Below are 20,944 nucleotides of genomic sequence, written 5' to 3'. Positions count from 1 at the left end.
CCTCAGTTCACCTACAGTAATGGAGTTAATAATTTTTCCAACACCAAAGGTATATTCAAAGAGATAGAAAATATATTCGTTTTATTTTGTTTAAAATCTCTACATTGCCATGAAAACATGAATGAGCTTAATAATATGTAGTTCTCCGGTAGAACAACAGTAAATTACAACTTACAATGTTAAAGTTCGAAAGCTAAGTTGTCCGCGATGGGCCCCACATGTAACTCAACGTGGCTTCGTTCCAAAACAAACAAGAAGAACAAAAATAATGTGTAAAACATCACCTTTAGTGGGCCGAAACTATATAAATGAGGGCCAGCGATGGTTTTATCAGAATTACAAGCGAGTTCAAGTATCACTGTTAGAATTTTTACTGTTTCTTTAATTGACAACTGTTCAGCCGTGAACTTTAATAAATAAGCCAGTTCAAAACTTACCTTATGGAAATAGGTGAACCAAAATATTTAATTTATGGGTTGTTGTTTTTTTTTAAATAAAATGCCATAGTATTTGCAACAAATTAAGTTACAACATTAATCAGTTTTATTTTTTCCCTTAGTGACTCAGCGATAACTACGAGCTCACAATGCAAAAAATCGGTTTCGATACTCAGAATAGGCAAAGCACAAATAGCATATTACGTAGTTTTGTGTTTAATTACACCAAAATCAAATTTACTTTATTTTAATTGGTTTGATTTGTTTACGTTTTTTTGTTTTTTTTTCTCAGAGTTAGTGCATATATTCCATTATGGATCTACTTGTCTTGAGATTTTTTCAGGGTATTAATTACATCGTAATGTCATTTTTTTTTTTTTTACTATGGTTGCTATGCATATATATAGTAAAATAATTCTGTACTTAATGATTTTTAGTATTGTCATATGTTATTAAAAGCTCAGACGCCATATTGTGGTAAAACTAAAAGGAGGAAGTGAGAGTACATGTATATTGTTATTATTGACTCACGTAAACTTCAGCATAAGTAAATTAAGATTATGTTTTTATTGGTACTGTGAGTTAAACTAATTTAATATATTGTGCATAGTACAGTTTTTAACTTAAAGTAACTTATGATGTGTTGAATTTCAAGAAATCTTTACAACTGAGTCATTTTGAAAAGTTATACGATAATACAAATTTCTTCTGCCAGTTCTTAGCCCAACGTTGTACCGACAGAGTGACGTTGGAACGTCACACATTACATAATCTTTGGATCATAATCGCATGCCGTAGTCGTAAAGACCTACTATTTACAAGGTCATATAAAAATGAGTTTCTTTTTGTAAGTTATTTTATCGTATTTCGTTTCCTTGCACTACAATGGATTAGAAAATTGCATAGCTGAGGCCTAAATAGTTGTGATGCATTTCCAATTTTAAACATTAAATTTTATGTTATTTTAACATGAAGTGTTTGAAACGTTTGCAGTAGTATTAACTATTAACAAAGCTAAGATAATTTAAAACTCAAGCTGAGAATACTTTTTTAGTTTTAACTTAGTTCAAAACCGTAATGCCTGAAGATAAATCTGGGAACATATACTGGCTACACACTGAATTGTCTTACCATGGCGTTTCTCACGTGTTTATTTTACTAGCATGAGTATAATATTTTAAAATGTGAACTGAAAAATTGAATTAAACAATGAATCTCACATATCATCAGTATCCTAAAACTTGAAAGTTACAGCATATGAAATATGTTGAAATAACCATTGGCAAAAATAAATGAGAAAATATGTTATGAGTTACATTGAGGTTACACATTTTCTTAATTTGGACCACTTGTTTTTAATAAAGTTCTTAGTTAAATGCTTAATTTTAAATTATTCATACTAGCATGCATTATATCATTATACAGTTCATTACTCTTGGTATTTCTCAAATCTTAAGCATATCCTATTCTATGCCATAGATAATTTAAGAGTTAGACTCAGAAAATGAAACTAAATACTAAATTTAAACTGAACTTTTGGGATATAATAAAAGTAAAAACTATAACTTTTTTTTTTCATTCTAAATGTTGCTAATACCAGTGTGAGCTGTTGGTGGCTGAAATTTGAAACAAGTTTATTTCTATGAATTGTAAAGTTTGCTTTGTGGGAAATTACAATTTAAAAATATAGGTTGAGGCAGGAACCTATTAGTTAAAAATAAAGAGAAATTGAAAACTAAAGTCACTGTAAGTAAACTTTTAGGGAAAAGGATGACAGCTTGTACTGGCTTTGCTAAGATGTAAATCAATAGGCTTAATGCTAAAGAAAACTTGTGAAAATATGCAGTTAAACTAATGTCCATCAAATAGTTGATGTTTAAAATTTTATCAATGGAGAGAGAGAGCATAACAAAGTGTTTGTAATAGGGTATTGTCAAATTAAATACCCATATAGATTTTTCTGTAGTCTTATTTCACAAAAGGACAAGAATTTTATTACCAGTTATTAAAGTTAGGATATGTTACTTATGAAGTATAGTCTTATAGCTGGAACAAAATGAGATTCAGTGGTAATGGCAGATAATCAAGAATTTAATAGAATGTATAAAGAGGTACTGAGGAATTTTTAAGAGTATAAAATGCTGTGTAAATCACTTTGGAATTTGTTTTCCTACAGATTTTAAGTAAGGTACAGTCATAGTTTAATTAAGAGATAATTGAAAAACAGAAACATCAGATTAACTGGCTTGGTATGTGGAATAAGTTTATTGGTAGTCTTTTCACTACATTTAATATTCTTTTCATAAATAGGTTTTGGGAAAAGTTGTTTTGTTACACTTAAATCATGTCAATGAGGATTTTCTAAACTAAGATGTATTATGTGTAGAGGTAATGGCAGTGTTTAGATCTATGGACATTTTAACATGGTTTGTAAAGTACTTATAACAAAACGAATCAAACTGTTTAGCAGAATAAAAGGGAGATAGAAAAGCTTAGCAATTTTAAGCTAATAATGGAAGTAACTGTTATTTATTATTATACTGTATAACTGGTTGCTTGTAGCAAGAGAAGTTTAAGTAGATTTTATAGTGTAAGTTTGGAAAGTAGAAAAAGGAAAAAATTGGTTTTGTAGAAATGTTTTAACCTTATGTGCTAGGATGCGCTGACCTTGTACAGAGTGCAATTCAACATGATATGAATTTGATGATAGAATTAGCATTTCATATTGCCCAACATTTTTGATTTCACACTAGTTCATATTAGAGACAATACCAGACACAATATAGAGGGACACAAAAATATAAATATTCATTTAGAACAGGCCTTGACAACTCCCAAGTAACAGGTTGCCTTAATGATTGAGACTTTCAATGTGGTGGTTGTTATTTTCTTTCCCTTTATTCATGAATAGGGCTCTATTAAATAGAATTGGAATCTAAAAGAGTGCTGGGGTCTTGGAAATCTGGAACTATTTTCACATTCTTTGAGTCCAAAATTGAACTTTTTTTCTCTAGGATTTTAATGGCTGATTTAGCACTTCTATCATATTTTATTAGGCATGAAGCACTGTAATTGCACAACACATTACTAATTTTGCACTATTTTGTTTTTCTTTCTCTCACAGATGGGACCAAAGGCAGTTAGTCCAAAGAATATTGTTAAGTGATAGTTGATATCATGTTATTGTTAGTATGCACTCACTGCTATGCAAATAAATAATATATGTAGTCTCCATTTCTTGGTTCAAGCAGTAGAGAAATTAGATTTGGCACATCCATCTCGTGAGTTTTTGGGCTGCCTTCTAGACCTGGAGATATTTGTCAAGGCCTGATTTAATAGGTTGTAGAGGTAATGCAAGTGAAACTCTGGAATTGTACAGTGAAAAGAAAGTTCTGTATTCTCTACATAAACATCACTTTAAACTTTGATTTGTTAGATTATAAGTTAGTCTGAATTCAGCATTTTGTGGACTTATCTTTTGTACAAACATTTTTGTGACACACCTGATGCTTTTTTTCAACAGACTTACAGTTAAACTAAAAGCTTGCCACATTTTACGAAGATACACTTCATGAAATTAGAATTATGGTCGACATTACTTCTCTAGTACAGGATCAATTTATTGGAACAATCTCATGTTATGTTCAATTAATGAAAGAGGGGAAGGAGTTTTGTTTTTCTGCAGCAATCTAAATGATTAGAAGGGATGATATTTCAAAGGCCAATCATATCAGTAATGTAGTATTTGTATGTCTGTGGGTTGAGTTATGAAATGGGAAAAGGAAAAAATGGGTTTAATTTGCATTTGTAGAATCATCTTGAGCCTGATCAGGGAACTAATATTGGTTATGCAATCAATAAAATTAAGCTAATTGTTTTATGATACTTAAATGGGTGAGGCCAACAGCTCTACCATCACTCTTTATAACAGCATGATTTTGCTCATGAGCTTAGTCCATATGCTCCAGCTGAGAATACCCATTCTGTTTTGTGAACTGTGAAGTTGCCATAATTGAATTCAGCAGTGATCTGTGGGTGGACATTGCACAGACTGGCTCATATGTGGACTGGCATCCATTTCACGTAGTTGGTATGGTCTAAGCTAAAGACCCAAATTTATGTACAGTGGATAGTTTTCTAACTGCAGAGACTGACCCTTTGTATCACTATGTATTATGAATAAATTCAAACTCACCTCTTACATCACTCTGACAGATGGCCTCTTTGAAGCTCATGTAATCAGAATGTAATGCAAAACTTGTGTCAAATATGTTTGTCAGCCATGTTTTAAATAGCCACCACTTCTTGGTAGCTCCAGTTCTGAAAACATTATTTAGGCTATGGTCTACATCTATTGCAATTTTGATGCTCGTACCTTTATGTATGTATATCAGGTCATCCCTTAAGTAATGTCCGATTTTAGGTTCAGAAAAAGAGAAAAGATTTTAAATGCTTTTAATGTTATTTAATCAATAATCTATGTTCCACTATTATTAATTACTTTTTCCCAACAATTCACAAGCTTCTGAGTGCCACTTTTATAAAATTCTTGGGGTTTGGAGGAAAAGAAAGTAGAGAGATGAGTTCTGGCATCTTCATGTGTTTGAAGCTCTTTTCCTTCAAGATAGTTCAGCAAACTTCAGAATAGATGATAACACTATGTAACTGAATTTTTACTTTTTCTTGTTCATGGGCAGAAAGTGTTATTTCCTAATTACTTATGCCTAAAGTAAATGGAAAAAACCTATTTTTCTCTTTAAACTTTGCTTTTGTGACCTGGGTAAAGAAATTTTCAAATTTACCCATTTTCCAGAACATTCCAGATAGATTCAGTGCTGAGTATCTGATAGAGAATTTTCTCGAACTTACAAGAATTTTCAAGAACTTTCTATATATACAGGGGCTCACCGCTTTAGTTCTAACTGCCTAAGTGAACACATAGATCTATCTGGTTTTATTAAAGATGGCATCAAGAAGCTGTAAGCATTCTCCAAATGTATTCTATGTATGTGGCTAGTTTATAAAGACAAGAGCAAAAAGTACTTTGTGAAAGAGGAATACAACAGCATCAAGACCTTGCTAGAAGCCATGAAGTATGATGAGTATGGCTGGGAGGTTATCAGAGACTTCAAAAGGGTGGCATTCCTGATGGGTCTCCAAGGCAGCTTTACCAGGTTTCCCTTACAATAATTTTCAAGAACTTTCTAGAATGTTGTAGAACTTACGAGAATTTTCAAGAACCTTTTACAAATTCCTAGTACTTTCCATAGTAATATATATAGGGACTAACCACTTCAGTTTAGTTCTAGCTGCCTAAGTGAACACATAGACCTATCCAAAAAGGTTTTACCAAGTTTCCCCGTTATCTTTGCCTTTAGGACAGCAGGGATACCGCAGCGCACTACAACAGGAAGCACTGGCCACAACGGACTGAGTTCTCTGTGGGGAGGGACAATGTCAAGTGGGAGCCACAAGTGGACCTCCAGAAATTGTTGTTCCCACCATTGCACATAAAATGGGGTCTCATGAAACAATTCGTCACAGCTCTTGATAAGAAGTTTGCAGCCTTCAAGTACCTTTGAGACTTTTTCCCTAAGCTGTCTGAGGCAAAGGTCAAAGCTGGTGTCTTCGTTGGACTACAAATAAAGAAGATCCTGGAGTGCACAGAATTTCTTAAGAAGCTCATTAGGATGGAAAAAAAGCTTGGGGCAGCTTAGTCACAGTGGTTGGGGGGCTTCTTGGACAATCACAAGGCCAAAAATTATGTGAAACTGTTGAGGCTGTGGTGAAGAACTACAGCAAAATGGGCTGCAGGATGCTCCTGAAAGTCCATATCCTTGATGCTCATTTTGATAAATTCAAGGAGAACATGGGAGCATACTCAGAAAAGTAAGGTGAGTGCTTATACCAAAATATACTGGATTTTGAACACCACTACCAAGGAGCGTATAATGAAAACATGATGGGAAACTATATTTGGGGACTCATACGTGAAAGTGATTTACATTACAGCTGCAAATCTCGAAAAACTACTCACTTCTGAACAGTTTTGTTTATTTTTGTATAACTTTTGTATAAATACATGTAAATCTTGATTCATATGTTGTTTTATTCAGACTTTATGTAAATGAAAATGTGCACATTTGCTTGTTTTTACATAGAAGATAAGTTAGTTTCTGAATTTCATTATCCAGATCACAAAAGCGAAGTTTGAAGGGAATAATGGCCATTTTCTGTACTTTTACAGCATAAGCAATTAAGAAATAACACATACTATGGAGGAACAAAATTTGTGTTACATAGTTTAATCAGATGGGGCAAGATCTGGAGAATAATGAGGATGTGGAAATTTTTCCCAGTCTAGTTCTTCAATCTTTGCAGATGTGATCTTAGCTGTATGGGGCTATGCATTATCCTGGTGTAACACAACACCTTTATGATTGATCAAAGCAGGCCTCTTTTATTTCATTGCAAAATTCAAGTGCTTGAACTGTTGAAAATAGAAGTGTGATGTAATCTTTGCATTGAGTAACAGCAACTCAAAGTGGATCACACCAGCAATATCCCACCAAATACTTAATAAGACTTTCCTAGAGTGGAGGTCCATTTTTGGTTATGCTTTAGCCAGTTTACCTGCACTGAACCATTGTCTGCAGTGCTTAAATTTCTTATAATATATCCATTTTTTCATCTTCAGTCACTGACTTCTCCAAAAAAAGGTGAGATTTGTTCACAAGAAGTGCAGATGTCCACTCTTGCTCTAAAGTTTGCTTCTTTCAAATCATGGGGACCCAGTTTCCAAATTTTGAAATCTTTCCAAACTGCTGCAGGTTATGGTGAACTGTTGAATGGGTTGAATTAAGCTTCTGTGCTTGTTTTTCAACTGTTACAGCACATTCTTCATCAAGTGCAACCAGCAGCAAGTCATCGTTAAACTTAACAGGAAGACCTGAACATGGCTCATCACTTAAGCTGTAGTCACCTAATCTGAACTTCTGAACCACCTTCAACATTTTCTTTCATTGAGAAACTCCACACCATAAACACCTTGAATGTTTCATGTAGATTCTGCTGCACTATTGCCTTTTTTAAATTCTTAAAGCATTATATGCATAATGTGTACCTCAGACACATCCATCTTCATAAGGGTTTATTTGATTAATGATCTGAAAAGGTGGAGTTGGGTTAGTTTCTTTTATTTGTCTGAACATGTTTATACTCATCCTGCTGCATATTTTAGTCAGTAAAGCCTTGTACAAAGACAGAAATGATGATGCACTTTCTATATTAAATTTTCAGACATTACTTATGGATGACCTGATATTTGTGATAGATAAAAATGCAACATTATCATATTGCTTTCTCTTTTAGTGGTGGTCGGTCTTCTAAAACATTTAAGCCCAAAAAGAACATTCCAGAAGGTACTCATCAATATGATCTTATGAAACATGCAGCAGCAACGCTAGGAAGTGGAAATTTGCGTCTTGCTGTTATATTGCCTGAAGGAGAAGACTTAAATGAATGGGTTGCTGTTAATAGTGAGTATTACTTGTTTTAAGGAAGTGAGGCAAACCATAATTTATGTTGTAATTTTTGAGGACTTCATCTATCTGAAGAGTTTCAAGAGTGGAGGAATTTTCAGTTAGCATTCAGAGGCTATCATTAACTCCTCATTACCCATAATGTAGCAATGTTTAGGGATAACAAGTGACCTGTTGGTCCATCTTAGCTGTTCCATCCTCTGAACTTAACTAAAACTAGTAAATAAATAAATTTTATAAAGTCATATAAATTAACTACCTCCACAACATCCGAAGGCAATCAATTCCAAAGTTCAGCCACACTGTTTGAAAAATAAAACTGTCTAAACTGAAGGTGATTCTTCTCTTGTTAAAATTTACATTTGTATCCCCTAGTGCTATTATTCTCATGGTTAAGTAGCAAAGAAAATGATGCATCAATGCTATTAATTTTCTTTAAAATCTTAAACACCTCAATCAGGTCCCTTCTAACTCTTCTTTTTTTCAAGAGAAAACAATTTCAGAGATCTTGATCTCTCCTCGTGTGGTAACCCCCTCCATTCTAGACAGCATTTAAGTAACCTTTCTCTGAACCCTTTCGAAAAATGCATTGTCCTTTCTATGTTAAGGAGCCTGTGACTAAATACAATACTCCAAATGTGGCCTGATTAGTAATCTATACAATGAAATTATAACCTCATTAGACTTGTATTCAGTATTTCTATAGATACAACCTAAAATCCTCTTTGACTTACCACTGACACACTGCTTAAGTGATTAACCATTACACAAAGATCTCATTCTTTCATCCAAATTATAATTACAATTCAAACTGTCATGATCCATCTGCCATTTATTTTCCAAACTCACTAAATGATATATATCCTTTCACAGCTAGCAACACCCAAGTCCTTTATATCATCAAAAAATATAGGTAATTTATTGACCATTCCTTTATCTAAATCATTAATATTGATAAAAAAGAGCAGAGGTTCTAGGACAGAGCCCCTGTAGTACACTACTTGCAACATTAATCCAGTTTGACTGAACTCCATTTATAAGAATTTTCTGGTTTCTTTCATCAAGTCACTCCTCTGTCCATTAAGTTAACTTATCACCTATAGAAATAAGTTTTCTTACAGGCCTTTTATATGGCACTTTGTCATATGCTTTCTGAAAATCCAGATACACCAAATCTACACCCTTATACTCATCTACATATGCAGTTACATTTTCAAAGCATGTCAAAAGATTTGTAAGGCAAGATTTTTCCTTAATGAAACCATGTTGACTATTCAATAAAATTTTAAACTTTATATATCATATTCAAGTGCTGAAATGTCTGTAGTGCTTTCCTGTAGTCCTTTCTGAGCTACTCTGACTTGGGGCATAACCAAGAAATTCAGATGAAATTGTGAGGACCAGAAGAAGTCTGTTGTATACTTTGTAATGAAATCTTCAATAGACATGTATGTCCTCAGACTTTCTTATATACAGCTTGTTACTCTTTGGAGATTCATCCATGCCTTTTTTCTAATTTATTGCCTTGTATAGGGTGAAACAGAAGTTTCCAGCTAATAATAGATAAACAGTATTACAGTTGGAACTTCATTGTATTTAAAACTTGGATTCAGGTGTGCCATTTTGTTTTTTTAAATGATTTGTGTTTGACATCTGTCAGTATTACTTAATTCACATTTTATGCACTTGAATATGGTGAACCTTTCTGTGCAATGGATTCCAAAGTTAACATTAAGACTTTGGGGGTTATACCAGCAACCAGCTTTTTTTTTTCTTCTCAAGTATGGGAAACCTGATGTTGGATTTATCTGCTCTTATATAGCAGGAAATTGAATGTTACATTGGACAGTCTTTGTCTCTGATATTGCCCAGTCCTCTCCAGGCAGAATGATGAGAACTTCTATCATCTTTTTCCTCCTCCAGATTGTGCCCTTTCCTTTCCAGTTCCATGAGTTTGTTAGGCCTAATGAGGTTTTTATAGATCTTGTCTCAGGTTTGTGACATTTTAACCTTTTCCCCTATTTTTTATGCATCTTTCCTTGGTGCATGAACAATCTTTCTAACCCTTTTTGTTTTTCCTCTTTTCAGACCTTATCCATGCCTTCTTCTTGGGATACTTCTCATTGTTTATGTCAGTGACACACCCCTAACATCTCCAGTATCAGTAGCTTCTAGTATAGTGAGAGCTCAGGTGTTCAAGTTTCTTCATTGTTGGTGTTTCTTCATCAGCAATCAATACGAGGGCTGTTCAAAAAATACGCGGACTGTTTGAATTGTGCGGCTCCAGTTGGTTCCAGGGGAATCCGCTTGGTGTCGCTAGGTTCGCACAGATCAGCTGATTATGAGGCCATTTCCCGATTGCAAATATCTTCATTTGTGTATTAGCTACGCGGTTTTAAGTGAAGTGCGATTTTTTCGTTTGGCAGATTTCAGAATGAATGATCTGAAGGAGCAACGACTTGCTGTGAAATTTTGTGTTAAACTTGGAAAATCTGCGACTGAAACTTTTGCTATGCTTAACACGGCTTACGGTGATGTTGCTATGAAGCGTACGGCATGTTTCAAGTGGCATGAACGTTTTAAGGATGGTCGACAGTCCATTGAAGATGATGAGCATCCTGGACGTCCTTCCACGTCAACTGACGACCCACACGTTGACAAAATCAACACCCTGGTGCGGGCAAATCGACGTCTGACTGTCAGGGAGCTTGCTAAAGAGTGTGGAATATCAGTTGGATCTAGTTACGAGATTTTGACCAAAAAATTGAAGATGCACCAAATTGCTGCGAAATGCAGCCCTCACAACTCGTGAGTTTTTGGCCAAACACTCGATCACTGTTTTTCCCTCCCCCCCTACTCACCTGACCTTGCTCCTTGCAATTTTTTCTTGTTCCCCAAACTCAAAAGACCCTTGAAAGGAAGAAGATTTGAGACGATTCCTGAGATTAAGGCAAATGCAGTGAATGAGCTGGAGGACATTACAAAAGAAGCGTACCAGGACTGTTTCAACAAGTGGAAACATCGTTGGGATAAGTGTGTGCGTTGGGGAGGAGAGTACTTTGAAGGGGTCCCAGACCTGTAACTCTAAATAAAGTACATTTTGTTTTATGACGTCAGTCCGCGTATTTTTTGAACAGACCTCGTAGGTGATTCAGGTTCTGTCAGAAGGATTCTTTGTCCTCTTTCTTTCTTCACTTCCCATCTATCCTTATCCTGTAACCAGCCAGCATCTGTTAAGAAATAGTTTCAGAATTGCTATTGCAGTGGGCCAGCAAACCTGCTCCCCGTCCTTCCAGAAGATTTTTTTTCTTCTGCCTTTTTGTTGTTCCCTAAAAGAACCAAAGATTGGCATGCAGTAATCAGCTTATCTTACCTCAACTGCTTTGTTTCATTTCCCTGGTTCACCATGGAATTTTCTTACCCTGAGATGGGCATTTTCACTGGTGTTGTGGATGGCCAGTATGTACAACTTTAATGCCTACCTTCATATGTCAATATTACTTCTATCTCATATCTATCTTTGGTTTGTCCATTTCAGTGGTTTATTAATATTAGGCCCTCCCCTTCAGACTTTCCTTGGTATCTTACATATTTTGCCATGTTGTTTAAACTTTTGATTAACATCTCCATTTTCTGAGCTATGATTTCATTATTACGTGGATGACTGGCTTCTTGTGGTTCATTCCAAACAGGAGTAAGCAAATCATACTCAACAGCTGCTTTTGATGGTGGCTTGGGTGGGCTTGTTCATCAAACTGGGAAAGTCCTTTCTCAGACCCATTGAATATCTTATTCACTTGGATGTCTTGTTCAACACTTGTATCAGTCAAGCCGAGCTTTCTGCTTTAAAACTTTGTTCAATCGAACTGTTGGTTTGCCATGCCCTCTCAGATCAGTCACTTACTACTCATGAGGGTCTAACACTTTTGGGGATATAGTCATTAATCACATCACTGGACCCCTTAGTCATGCTCATATAAGATCCCTCCAGTGGGTATTTCATAGTCAGTGGAACCTTGCTTGGGATTCTCTATCCACCTCCATTTCCCATTTTCTTCCTTTTTTCCCAGCAAGACAATCTGCTTTGGAGGGCATGCAGTTTCCTCCATTGAGTCCAGATTTTCATCTTTTCATAGATGTGTCTCTTCAAATATGGGATACATGGTTAAATCACCATGAGGCTTCAGGTCATTGGTTTGCATTCAAAACATCTTGCATATCAGTATTCTTGAACTACTTAGCTATACATACTGTTGCATCATTTCCTTCTTCTCACTTGGCAATGTATAGTGATGGTACATTCAGAAAATTGTATGATCATAACACATGAGGCACCTGGTACAGAGGTATCTGGTTACATACTTTGGATCTCTTATACTGGGCCCATGTACATCACATTTATCTTGTGTCATGTGCTGGATGATTTCAGTGTATTTGTAGATAGTCTCTCATCCCCTGACCAGATATATGTCATGGAGTGAGCATTAGATCCCCTGCTTTTTAGGGCTCTTCCCAAGTGAATGTCTTTGCGATGGCCCTTAATACTAAGCTTTTTCTTTTTTGTTTCTGTACTTCACCTCATCCCCAGACTCTGGTAGTCAATACCTTCAGTCATAATTGATCAGACAACTTATTTTTGTGATAACTTTGAGTGCTTACTCCTTATTGGCAAGCTGAACCATGGTTTCCACAGCTATAATGACTGTTTCTTTTCTCTCCTGTCCCTCTTACACTTTCATTCTATCTTCTTCATTGACCTTGATTGTGTGTGCTACATTCCACCATTTTCTTACTGCATTTTTACTCCTGGATTTTGTCTGGTTTGTGGCAAGAAGATGTGTTACCTTTTGAGTCACTTTCTTTTCAGCTACTTCCATCTGTCCATCTTCCATAGAGGTATACCAATCCAAATAGAAAGTTTTTTGTAGTTGGCCTATAATTCCCTGGTTTCCCATATTAATCCTACTGTGACTTATTTGGCAGAATTTCTCATATGGCTCTTTGACTTTAGTTCTGTGGTCTCCTTGCTTTTGAAATATCAGATTGCCTTATCTCATGCCTTTTGTTTGTCCTGATACCATAGAGTATTTACTTACCCTGTCCTTACTGTACTTATGTATTCCTTTTTCACACACTTTGCCCTTCCAGGCAACCTACACATCTGAACCACTTTCCTCATTTTCCATGTTTCTTCTTTTCCTTAAACATATTTCCCTTTTCCCTTAGCCTGTGGATGTGGAAGGCCAGATTTGTTTCCCCTTGACATTTTTTATACCCTTTATCACCCTACTTATCACAAATAGATTTGTGTGCCCAGCCAATACCCTGTGTTATTATTTTCCCCATACTGCTTCCCTTGGGTACACATTCCCAAAAAGTTTATATCCTTCTCTCTTTGTGATCTTTTACTTTTTCCCTTACCAGTTGGGTCTGTCTTTTGGGTTTGATTAACTCAATCCCTGTACCTTCTTCCTCCTGAAATTTCTTCCAGGTATCCTCCCATCTCTCATGTTTAGGGGCATTCTTTGTATGCTTTTGAAGGGGTGTTTATGTTGTTCCCTCATACCAGTCACTCCTCCTTCTAAATGTGTGATTCTAGCCTACCTTGTGAGGCAGGTAAGTACCATATTTAAGTTATAATTTCCCTACACTGAAAATGTATTTTTGATAGGTATTTACTTCTACTCACACTTCACACCTTTCCTCCCACTTTTTCCAGTTCCAATATTTTTTACCAAGCTTCAAAGTGATAGTTCAATAAAGAAATGCATTATATGAGCATGTTATGTTCCATTTGGTAACGCATAATAATTTGCATGAGAGATCTTGAAATTGCAGTAGGGGGTAGTGGAAGGTGTGTGGCATGCATAAAGAAAATATTTGCATATAGACGGCAGCACTGAACAGAAATAGCTAACCTTGTGAGAGGAAATAAGTTCCTATCAGAAAGTACATTTTCAGTATAGGAAAATTATTACTTCTCATCTATATTTTACACTTCTGACTTTTATTCTTTTGACCTACATTTTTGCTACTGGGACACCTGTCTCAAACTTTATATCAGTCATGCTTGTTTGTTTTTGTTTGTTTATAAATGCATTTATGTAACTGGGCTTCATATCAATAACCATACCATTACATACCTCAGAATACTCAACTACCTTTGGGTAAAAATCAAAACCAGAGGAAGACACATCCTCTCCATTGGAGAGGGTATCTTTGCCATCCACTGACTGGCATACAGTAAATAACAAAGATTTTTTGAAGTACCTACTGTATTGTCCTGCCTAAGCTTTTCCATTTTTTCCATCATCTCTTGCAACTTTTCACTATCATGTTTTTGCCAGTTACACAAGGGAAACTGCTGTTCAGTTTGAGTCCAACAACTATCTTTGTTGGTATTATACAACTGTTACCCTCATTAGCCACATTTTCAGAACTTCCATTGGTTTTGGAAAATGAGCATTAAGCACTGATTTTTCATGTTGCAATTCTGTGTTAATAAATCATGACTCTTAATTCCATTAGCATGAACCAACAAAGCAGAAGCTAGAGGTAGAAAAGTGTTTTGAGAGCAGTTTGGACTGGAAGACGATACACTTTTATATGAGGCAGGTCTATCCTAAACTGTAATGGAAACCATTGAATTTGAATTCTATTTATTATCCTTGTCTGAAATAAGGTCAGTATTTTCCTTATGCATTACTGTAACAGCTTGGTAATTTCTTTCTGTTGTATAGTACATGACCACTTTACTAAGTTATATTTCTGTCATAGTGATTAATTATCTTTTCTTGAAACTACACTGGCTTGAGTTTTATCTTGAAGTCTAATAACAATACCTTCACATCTTGCTTCCATAACAATTGAGATATCTGTTGCCAAGTTATTGATTCACAAATTTCACATGGTAATCCTTTAATGTCTTAGCTTTCTGGCAACATGTGTCCAATACCTTTATAGTTGACATAAAGCTTTAGTGTTGGTAAAATTTTTTTCACTTTATTGAAGAAGTAAAATGCATGTTTTCATTCGTTGTGAAATAGTGGAGGTGTAAGAGTAGGTTTATTGCTTATGGTTGAAGCCATTTGTGATACTATATGGTTTAGTTCCTAATAGCATGATCAACACTCTTTTTAAAGTAAGTATGAATTACCTCCATTTCCTTGAGCATTTTTACTTATTGGTCTAGTGATGTAACTGATGATTGAGTTATCTTTTGGAAAAAAATAAAATTATTTGCTGGGAAGCTTATTATATAATATGACATTATTAGCTTACTCCTACTTCCTCATTGTTATTCTGATGCTTCTTCTCTCTATTATCTTTCCTGTTGATGTTCTTTGGGCCTACTTTGTTCCAACCCCACACCATGTGTATTTGTATCTCTTTTTAGTCATATCTTAGAGCTCTCCTCATGTTGTCTGCCTATTTACAGTTTATCTTTATATTCACTATTTTCCCATCATGATTACATCCACAATGGTCATATATGGAACATTTAAAATACATTGTAACCTTGCATTTGCAAGTGAGCTTTAGATGGCAAAAATTTCAGATATATGAACTAGGGAAGTTTATCCATGTAAAAAAACAACATTCATACATTATTAAGCAGATAGCAGTAGAGAATTTGAGTGTGGTAGTATGGACTCTTGTAATAGATTATGTAACAAATCACATATGAACTCAGGAAGTTTGTCATAAGATTCTCCTCATATTGGCTCCAGCAAAATAATCATATCCTCCTTATTCTGACACTGATTTTGAAACATAGCACACAGTTGGATTCAGCACAACATATCGTCTAGGTTGATATAACTTAGTAGGATTGTTCTTTTGCTAGAATTAAGTGGTCAGAACTGACCTAGCAAGACAACTCTACTTGACTCAGAGATTCAGTTAAAAAGGTTTTACGTACTTCAAATGATTGATTTGTCTGCTACAAGTTTAACAGTTAATTGGGGCTTGTTTTTATATGGTAAGCTATATTTATTTGTATTTTGCTTGATATGCTTCATGGTAGCTGAAATATATTCCAGAAGGAGTTTGATTGACAAAATTCAGTTCCTGTGTTTAAGGTGTTTTTATTTCATTTATGTATTTGTACTGTAAAAATATCTTGTTTCTTTGCAGCTGTGGATTTCTTCAACCAGATAAACATGTTGTATGGTACAATCACAGAGTTTTGTACAGAAGAAAGCTGTCCTGTTATGTCTGCTGGACCCAAATATGAATACCACTGGGCAGATGGCCAAACTGTAAAGAAACCAATCAAATGTTCTGCACCAAAATATATCGATTACCTGTTAACCTGGGTCCAAGACCAATTAGATGATGAGGCTCTTTTTCCTTCCAAAATTGGTATGTTAATTTTTAATTACACAGGATTTTTTATATGATATAAACTGAAATAAGAATATGTATCTTATTAACTGCAGATAAGTTATTGAAAGTAAATAGAAAAACTGTAATAATTTGATAAGTGTGTACAACTTGAACTGCTCATGGTGCTGCAAAGTATGTGCAATCTACATATGAAGGGATGCTTACCAGCTTATGATAATATTTTTCAGCATGAAACTTTTGATAACTTATTCAGAATTTCAGTTTCTGGATACCTGATACAGGCCTTGAAAATTGTGTTTCCTTCACAGCTTTAATTTTAACTTTTCTTCAATCTGTGGGAAAAGACAGGCACAAACGTTTTATTGAAGAATACAAAATGTGATTGAAAGTAATGAAAATAAAGAGAATATCAGGTCTTAAGATACATTAGCAAACTAATAGCTAGTGTTGCAGTTTTGCTTGTAAAACTAAGGGAATAGAAAACAAATTTCTATTACTCATTTCAAAAGACAAATTTGCCAGTTTTAAATATAGAATATCAATACACTAGTGATACATGCATTTGAGACATTTATATTGCAAGACTCTGAGTAATGGTTGTTAATATAGTGGTGACTAAGAATATTCTTTCATAGTTTTGCAATCTCTGATGTCTTTCAAAATTAGTAGTGCATACTGGAGGGATTTACATGTTTAGTAAAAGCTAAGAAGAAGTAACCTTTACTCTCCACTTTTAAAAAGTATACTTTTATTTAAACCAACATTTCACTTTTGCTGCTTCTTCAGGGTTAATGTATATACACACAAAGCAAAATATATTCTTTTATATTTATCTGGAGTGTTTTTCTTCTTGACGTTTATCAAAATCTCCACTTGAGCTGTTAAAGCATATCCAGTCTAAGTATCTGGAAGTGATCACAGCAAGACTACAGTTGCAATGCATTTGATGAATTGATTGCTATGGCAATTAGCACTTGTATCTGCCAGTTAAGACTTGCACCATATGGCTTCTGCAGCCCAGCTTTGCTGCAGCATGGTTAGAAATACTGTGCCTAAATGGTTGCTCATTGGAAACAATATTAAAAATTGTTTAAACAGTAAATGTTTTTCATTTTTATATTTCTATATATTTGTTCATGATTAGTGCAGATGTTTGGCCCATTGGTTTCTAATGTTTTACCAGGTTTTGGCCTTTACACTGTATCTTTTAATAATATATTATACAGTACTGTGCAAAAATGTCAGGATAAAGTCACATATTAGTTTTCAGGCTACTTTCAAAGAAGGATGGAAAGTAAATTGCAGGTAGAAAATCAAAATTTTATTAATCTTTTAATTTGGTACAATAAAAACTCAGTGGAAGTGTTTGAGTTCAGTAAGCAGTTAATATTTTGTGTGTCCCCCTTTTGCTTTAATAACTGCAGACAGTATTTCAACATATTTAATCAAAGTGTCATTTGGAATTTTACTCCAAATGTCCATAATACACTCCCATAAGGTATCTTTGGAAGTAACTTTTAATTTGTCTTGTTTTTAATGCATCAAATCCAAGATATGCTAAATTGGACTGAGTTCAGGGTTCTTTGGGGGCCATTGCTCAGTAATTTCTGCATATATTTCATGATTGTTTGGAGTCATTACTTTCTTGGTAGTAGAATCCTTTACCAATAATACAGAAACCACTTACAAATAACTATCTGATTGTACTTGTGGTTGTCTATTATTCTATCTATTTTGCAAATATATCCCATCGTGACAGCAGAAAAACATCTCCAGGCCATCACACTGCACCCCCCAACCTTGCTTCATGGTAGATGCTATGCATTGAGGTATTTTTCATCTTTTTTTTCCACTAGATGTAAAACATACATATTGAACCAAATATTTCAAACTTGGACTCATATGTGTTTTACACCCTTTTATCAATCATTAACAAACAGTTCAGTTGTACTTTTAACAAATTTCAGTCCCTTGACAATATTTAGAGTATTGAAATTTACATTCTGTAATAGCATGGAAGAATTAACCTCATAGAATGGAAAGAATGACAAAATATTATCTTATCCTAACACTTTTGCACAGTACTATATATATACTTTTAAAATAAGGTGACTGCAGGAAGTGAGGTACCATACACTTTCTCTATTCAGGTGCTTTTGGCCAGAAGAGGATTTTTGGCCATCCCTGACATTCCTAGATTGAATAAAATCACTATGATTTGCTTTTGAAATGAGGATTTTGTGATCATCCATTTCACTGTCTCAGGTACAGCCATTCCTCCAGATTCTCCTACACTCCCCTCCTTCTTCCAGTGGAGTATGAGAGTTCTTACCACTTGCAAGTTCCAAGCTTTTGGGATGAGTGATCTTGGAGGCATCCTGCTGAATGGGTTCTACATAGATAGCTATAATTATTTAGTTCAGAGAAGAAAAGTGGTGTTCTGCCAGTGTAGAATGCATATCATGGTATGAAATATCTCAATGCATTTCACCCTTTCAATTAATTGGGTTATCTCATCCAACTCTCGTGTTTATGTCAGTACCCTGTGGGCTGGTTTTGAATAGCAAGTGAACCAATCAACTTAAATCCTAACACAAGTTTCGGGTTGTCCATCTTCTTTCCCCGATTGTTCCTTCTGTGTAGTGGGTCACAGAGGGTGTGCATTGGAAGTTTCAGTTTCTGTCCTTGGCACTCTCATGTTCTCTCTTGTGATGAATGTTATTGATCTTTGGAAGTTTCATATCAGTCTCACAATCATGAGAGTTGATTGCTTGCTATGGACATTTCTTGGATACCCGTTGGCATATTCCTAGATCTCTGGCTCAATGCTAGTCCTGTGTTGTGCCATGCAGTTGGTGTTATTCTCAGATCCACAAATTTAGGGCTTGAGGTAAAGCCAGTATGATCCTCATCCTACCCTTGATTGGCTGTAGGTACTCAGTGAAGCAATTTTGGATGTAAATGACTTACCATGTACAATCTGCCAAACCATAGCTATTCTATGCAATAGGACACATCCTCCATTACCCACTTTACTCCTGTGGGATTGATTTTATATATTTATCTGGTTAGGATCACTTTCCTGACTTATCCTCTTCTTCTCAATTGTGCTTTCTTCATTTTTTATCATGTCTGTTTCTCACTGTTCATACTGAGGAGATATCTGTTTCAGAAACAGCGAGTTTCCCCTTTTCTATTCATTTGATCTGTTTCTCTCATCTACAGAAGTATCCTTTTGGATGCTTTCAGGGGGTGTATCTTTTCTTCCCTTGCACTGGTCCCTCCTTTTCAGTGTGGGATTCTAACTTATCTTGTGAGTGGAGAGAAATACTGTATTGGAAATTATAATCTTCTTATACTGAAAATGTATTTTTGATAGGTACTTCCCTTTTCTCTCATTTCTTATTCTCTTCCCCACAATATTTTGGTGGTTATTTCTTCTGCCAAACTTTGAAGAGAGGATTTCATAGTGGCACGTAGAGGGAGTAACATGATAGTAGTTCTTTCCTGTTGGTATGTAGATGACACATAATGAGTTGATGAGAGATATCTTGAAATCTTCAGTTTCAATAGGTTTTCTTGCATTACAAAAACATTTGCATATTAAGGCAGCATAAAATGACTGAAGCTAATTTTGTGAGCATATGGAATTACCTATTAGAAATACATTTTCAGTATAGGAAAATTATAACTTTGAATTCAGTTTATTATTTAGTATAGTTTTTCTCCATGTAGCAAGTATGAAAGTATAATACATCCTGTAAAGTTTTTTTACAAGATAAAACCTAAAATTAATTTAAATCAATTATCTGCTAAATGATAATGTTACCAATTTTGAATTAAATAGGAAATAGTATCGTAAATTAAGCACAAGGAAATTAACATAAATACCACTGTTTCTCATTGTCTGTTTAAATTGTTTATGATAATTATTACTAAATTACATATTTTTAAAGATTAAAATCACAAGCTGTAATTAAAAGTATTGGGTTAAACCAATGTATGTTTGCAAATGGTGTTTTACTGTATTGTATGCAATAGTCATATTATTTTCTTAATTATTTGAAACTTAACTAAAAAACAGCTATGATATTATGAAAACTATATATCCAACAGTCATTCTTTTGCTAATAACACTTTAATACCAGTACACAATATAAGCTTGCTGCATGGGAATAATTGAATGTCATGCAGATTGCAATGTATTTATGTAAAGCTGCATCATAAGGAAAATGGATTTGAAACATCATTTTGAAAGGAACTTATCGTCTTTATTAAACAGTTAGAACAATTATTATACGTATACTACAAGATAAATTTTACTTTGAAAAATCTGATTATAATGGCAAAATTCCAGTTATATCCTGTTCTGCTACTAACCTAAAAGGTGTGGTCAGAAGATTGAATTTCAACTAGCAGAAGTACAATGAGTGAACCATTTCATCTCGTGTGGCCTAAAGTTGGTCATTTAGGATTATTTTATATGTTAATCATAATTCTTGTAATGTAGGATTATTAATGAGATTTTATCTTATCAAAAGGGACACACATCTTTTACTTACTTTAGACTATTTATCAGATAAAAACACATCAGAATTGAACTTCAGTATTGCTAAA

General features: G+C 34.6%; 1 protein-coding gene across 4 annotated transcripts in view; it reads left to right on the top strand.

Moving 5' to 3' along the window:
- Window positions 1–905: 905 nt before the first annotated feature.
- The window catches only part of LOC143252793 (MOB kinase activator 1B-like), a 30,771-nt gene continuing 10,732 nt past the window's right edge, over window positions 906–20,944 (top strand). For 2 of the 4 annotated variants that reach the window (XM_076505504.1, XM_076505502.1), the window contains exons 1-3: window positions 929–984; window positions 7,809–7,975; window positions 16,115–16,342. In XM_076505504.1, the coding sequence (XP_076361619.1) occupies window positions 944–984; window positions 7,809–7,975; window positions 16,115–16,342 (436 nt within the window). In that variant the 5' untranslated portion in view covers window positions 929–943. Of the gene's footprint in view, window positions 1,285–7,808; window positions 7,976–16,114; window positions 16,343–20,944 lie in introns of all 4 variants that reach the window. The other 2 variants (XM_076505505.1, XM_076505503.1) reach the window with 2 other exon arrangements.

This window comes from Tachypleus tridentatus, chromosome 6 (assembly GCF_004210375.1).
Source record: "Tachypleus tridentatus isolate NWPU-2018 chromosome 6, ASM421037v1, whole genome shotgun sequence".
In the NCBI taxonomy this organism is placed as follows: Eukaryota; Metazoa; Arthropoda; class Merostomata; order Xiphosura; family Limulidae; genus Tachypleus; species Tachypleus tridentatus.
Note: the sequence above shows the minus strand (reverse complement) of the source record. Positions and strands in the feature narration are given on the sequence as shown.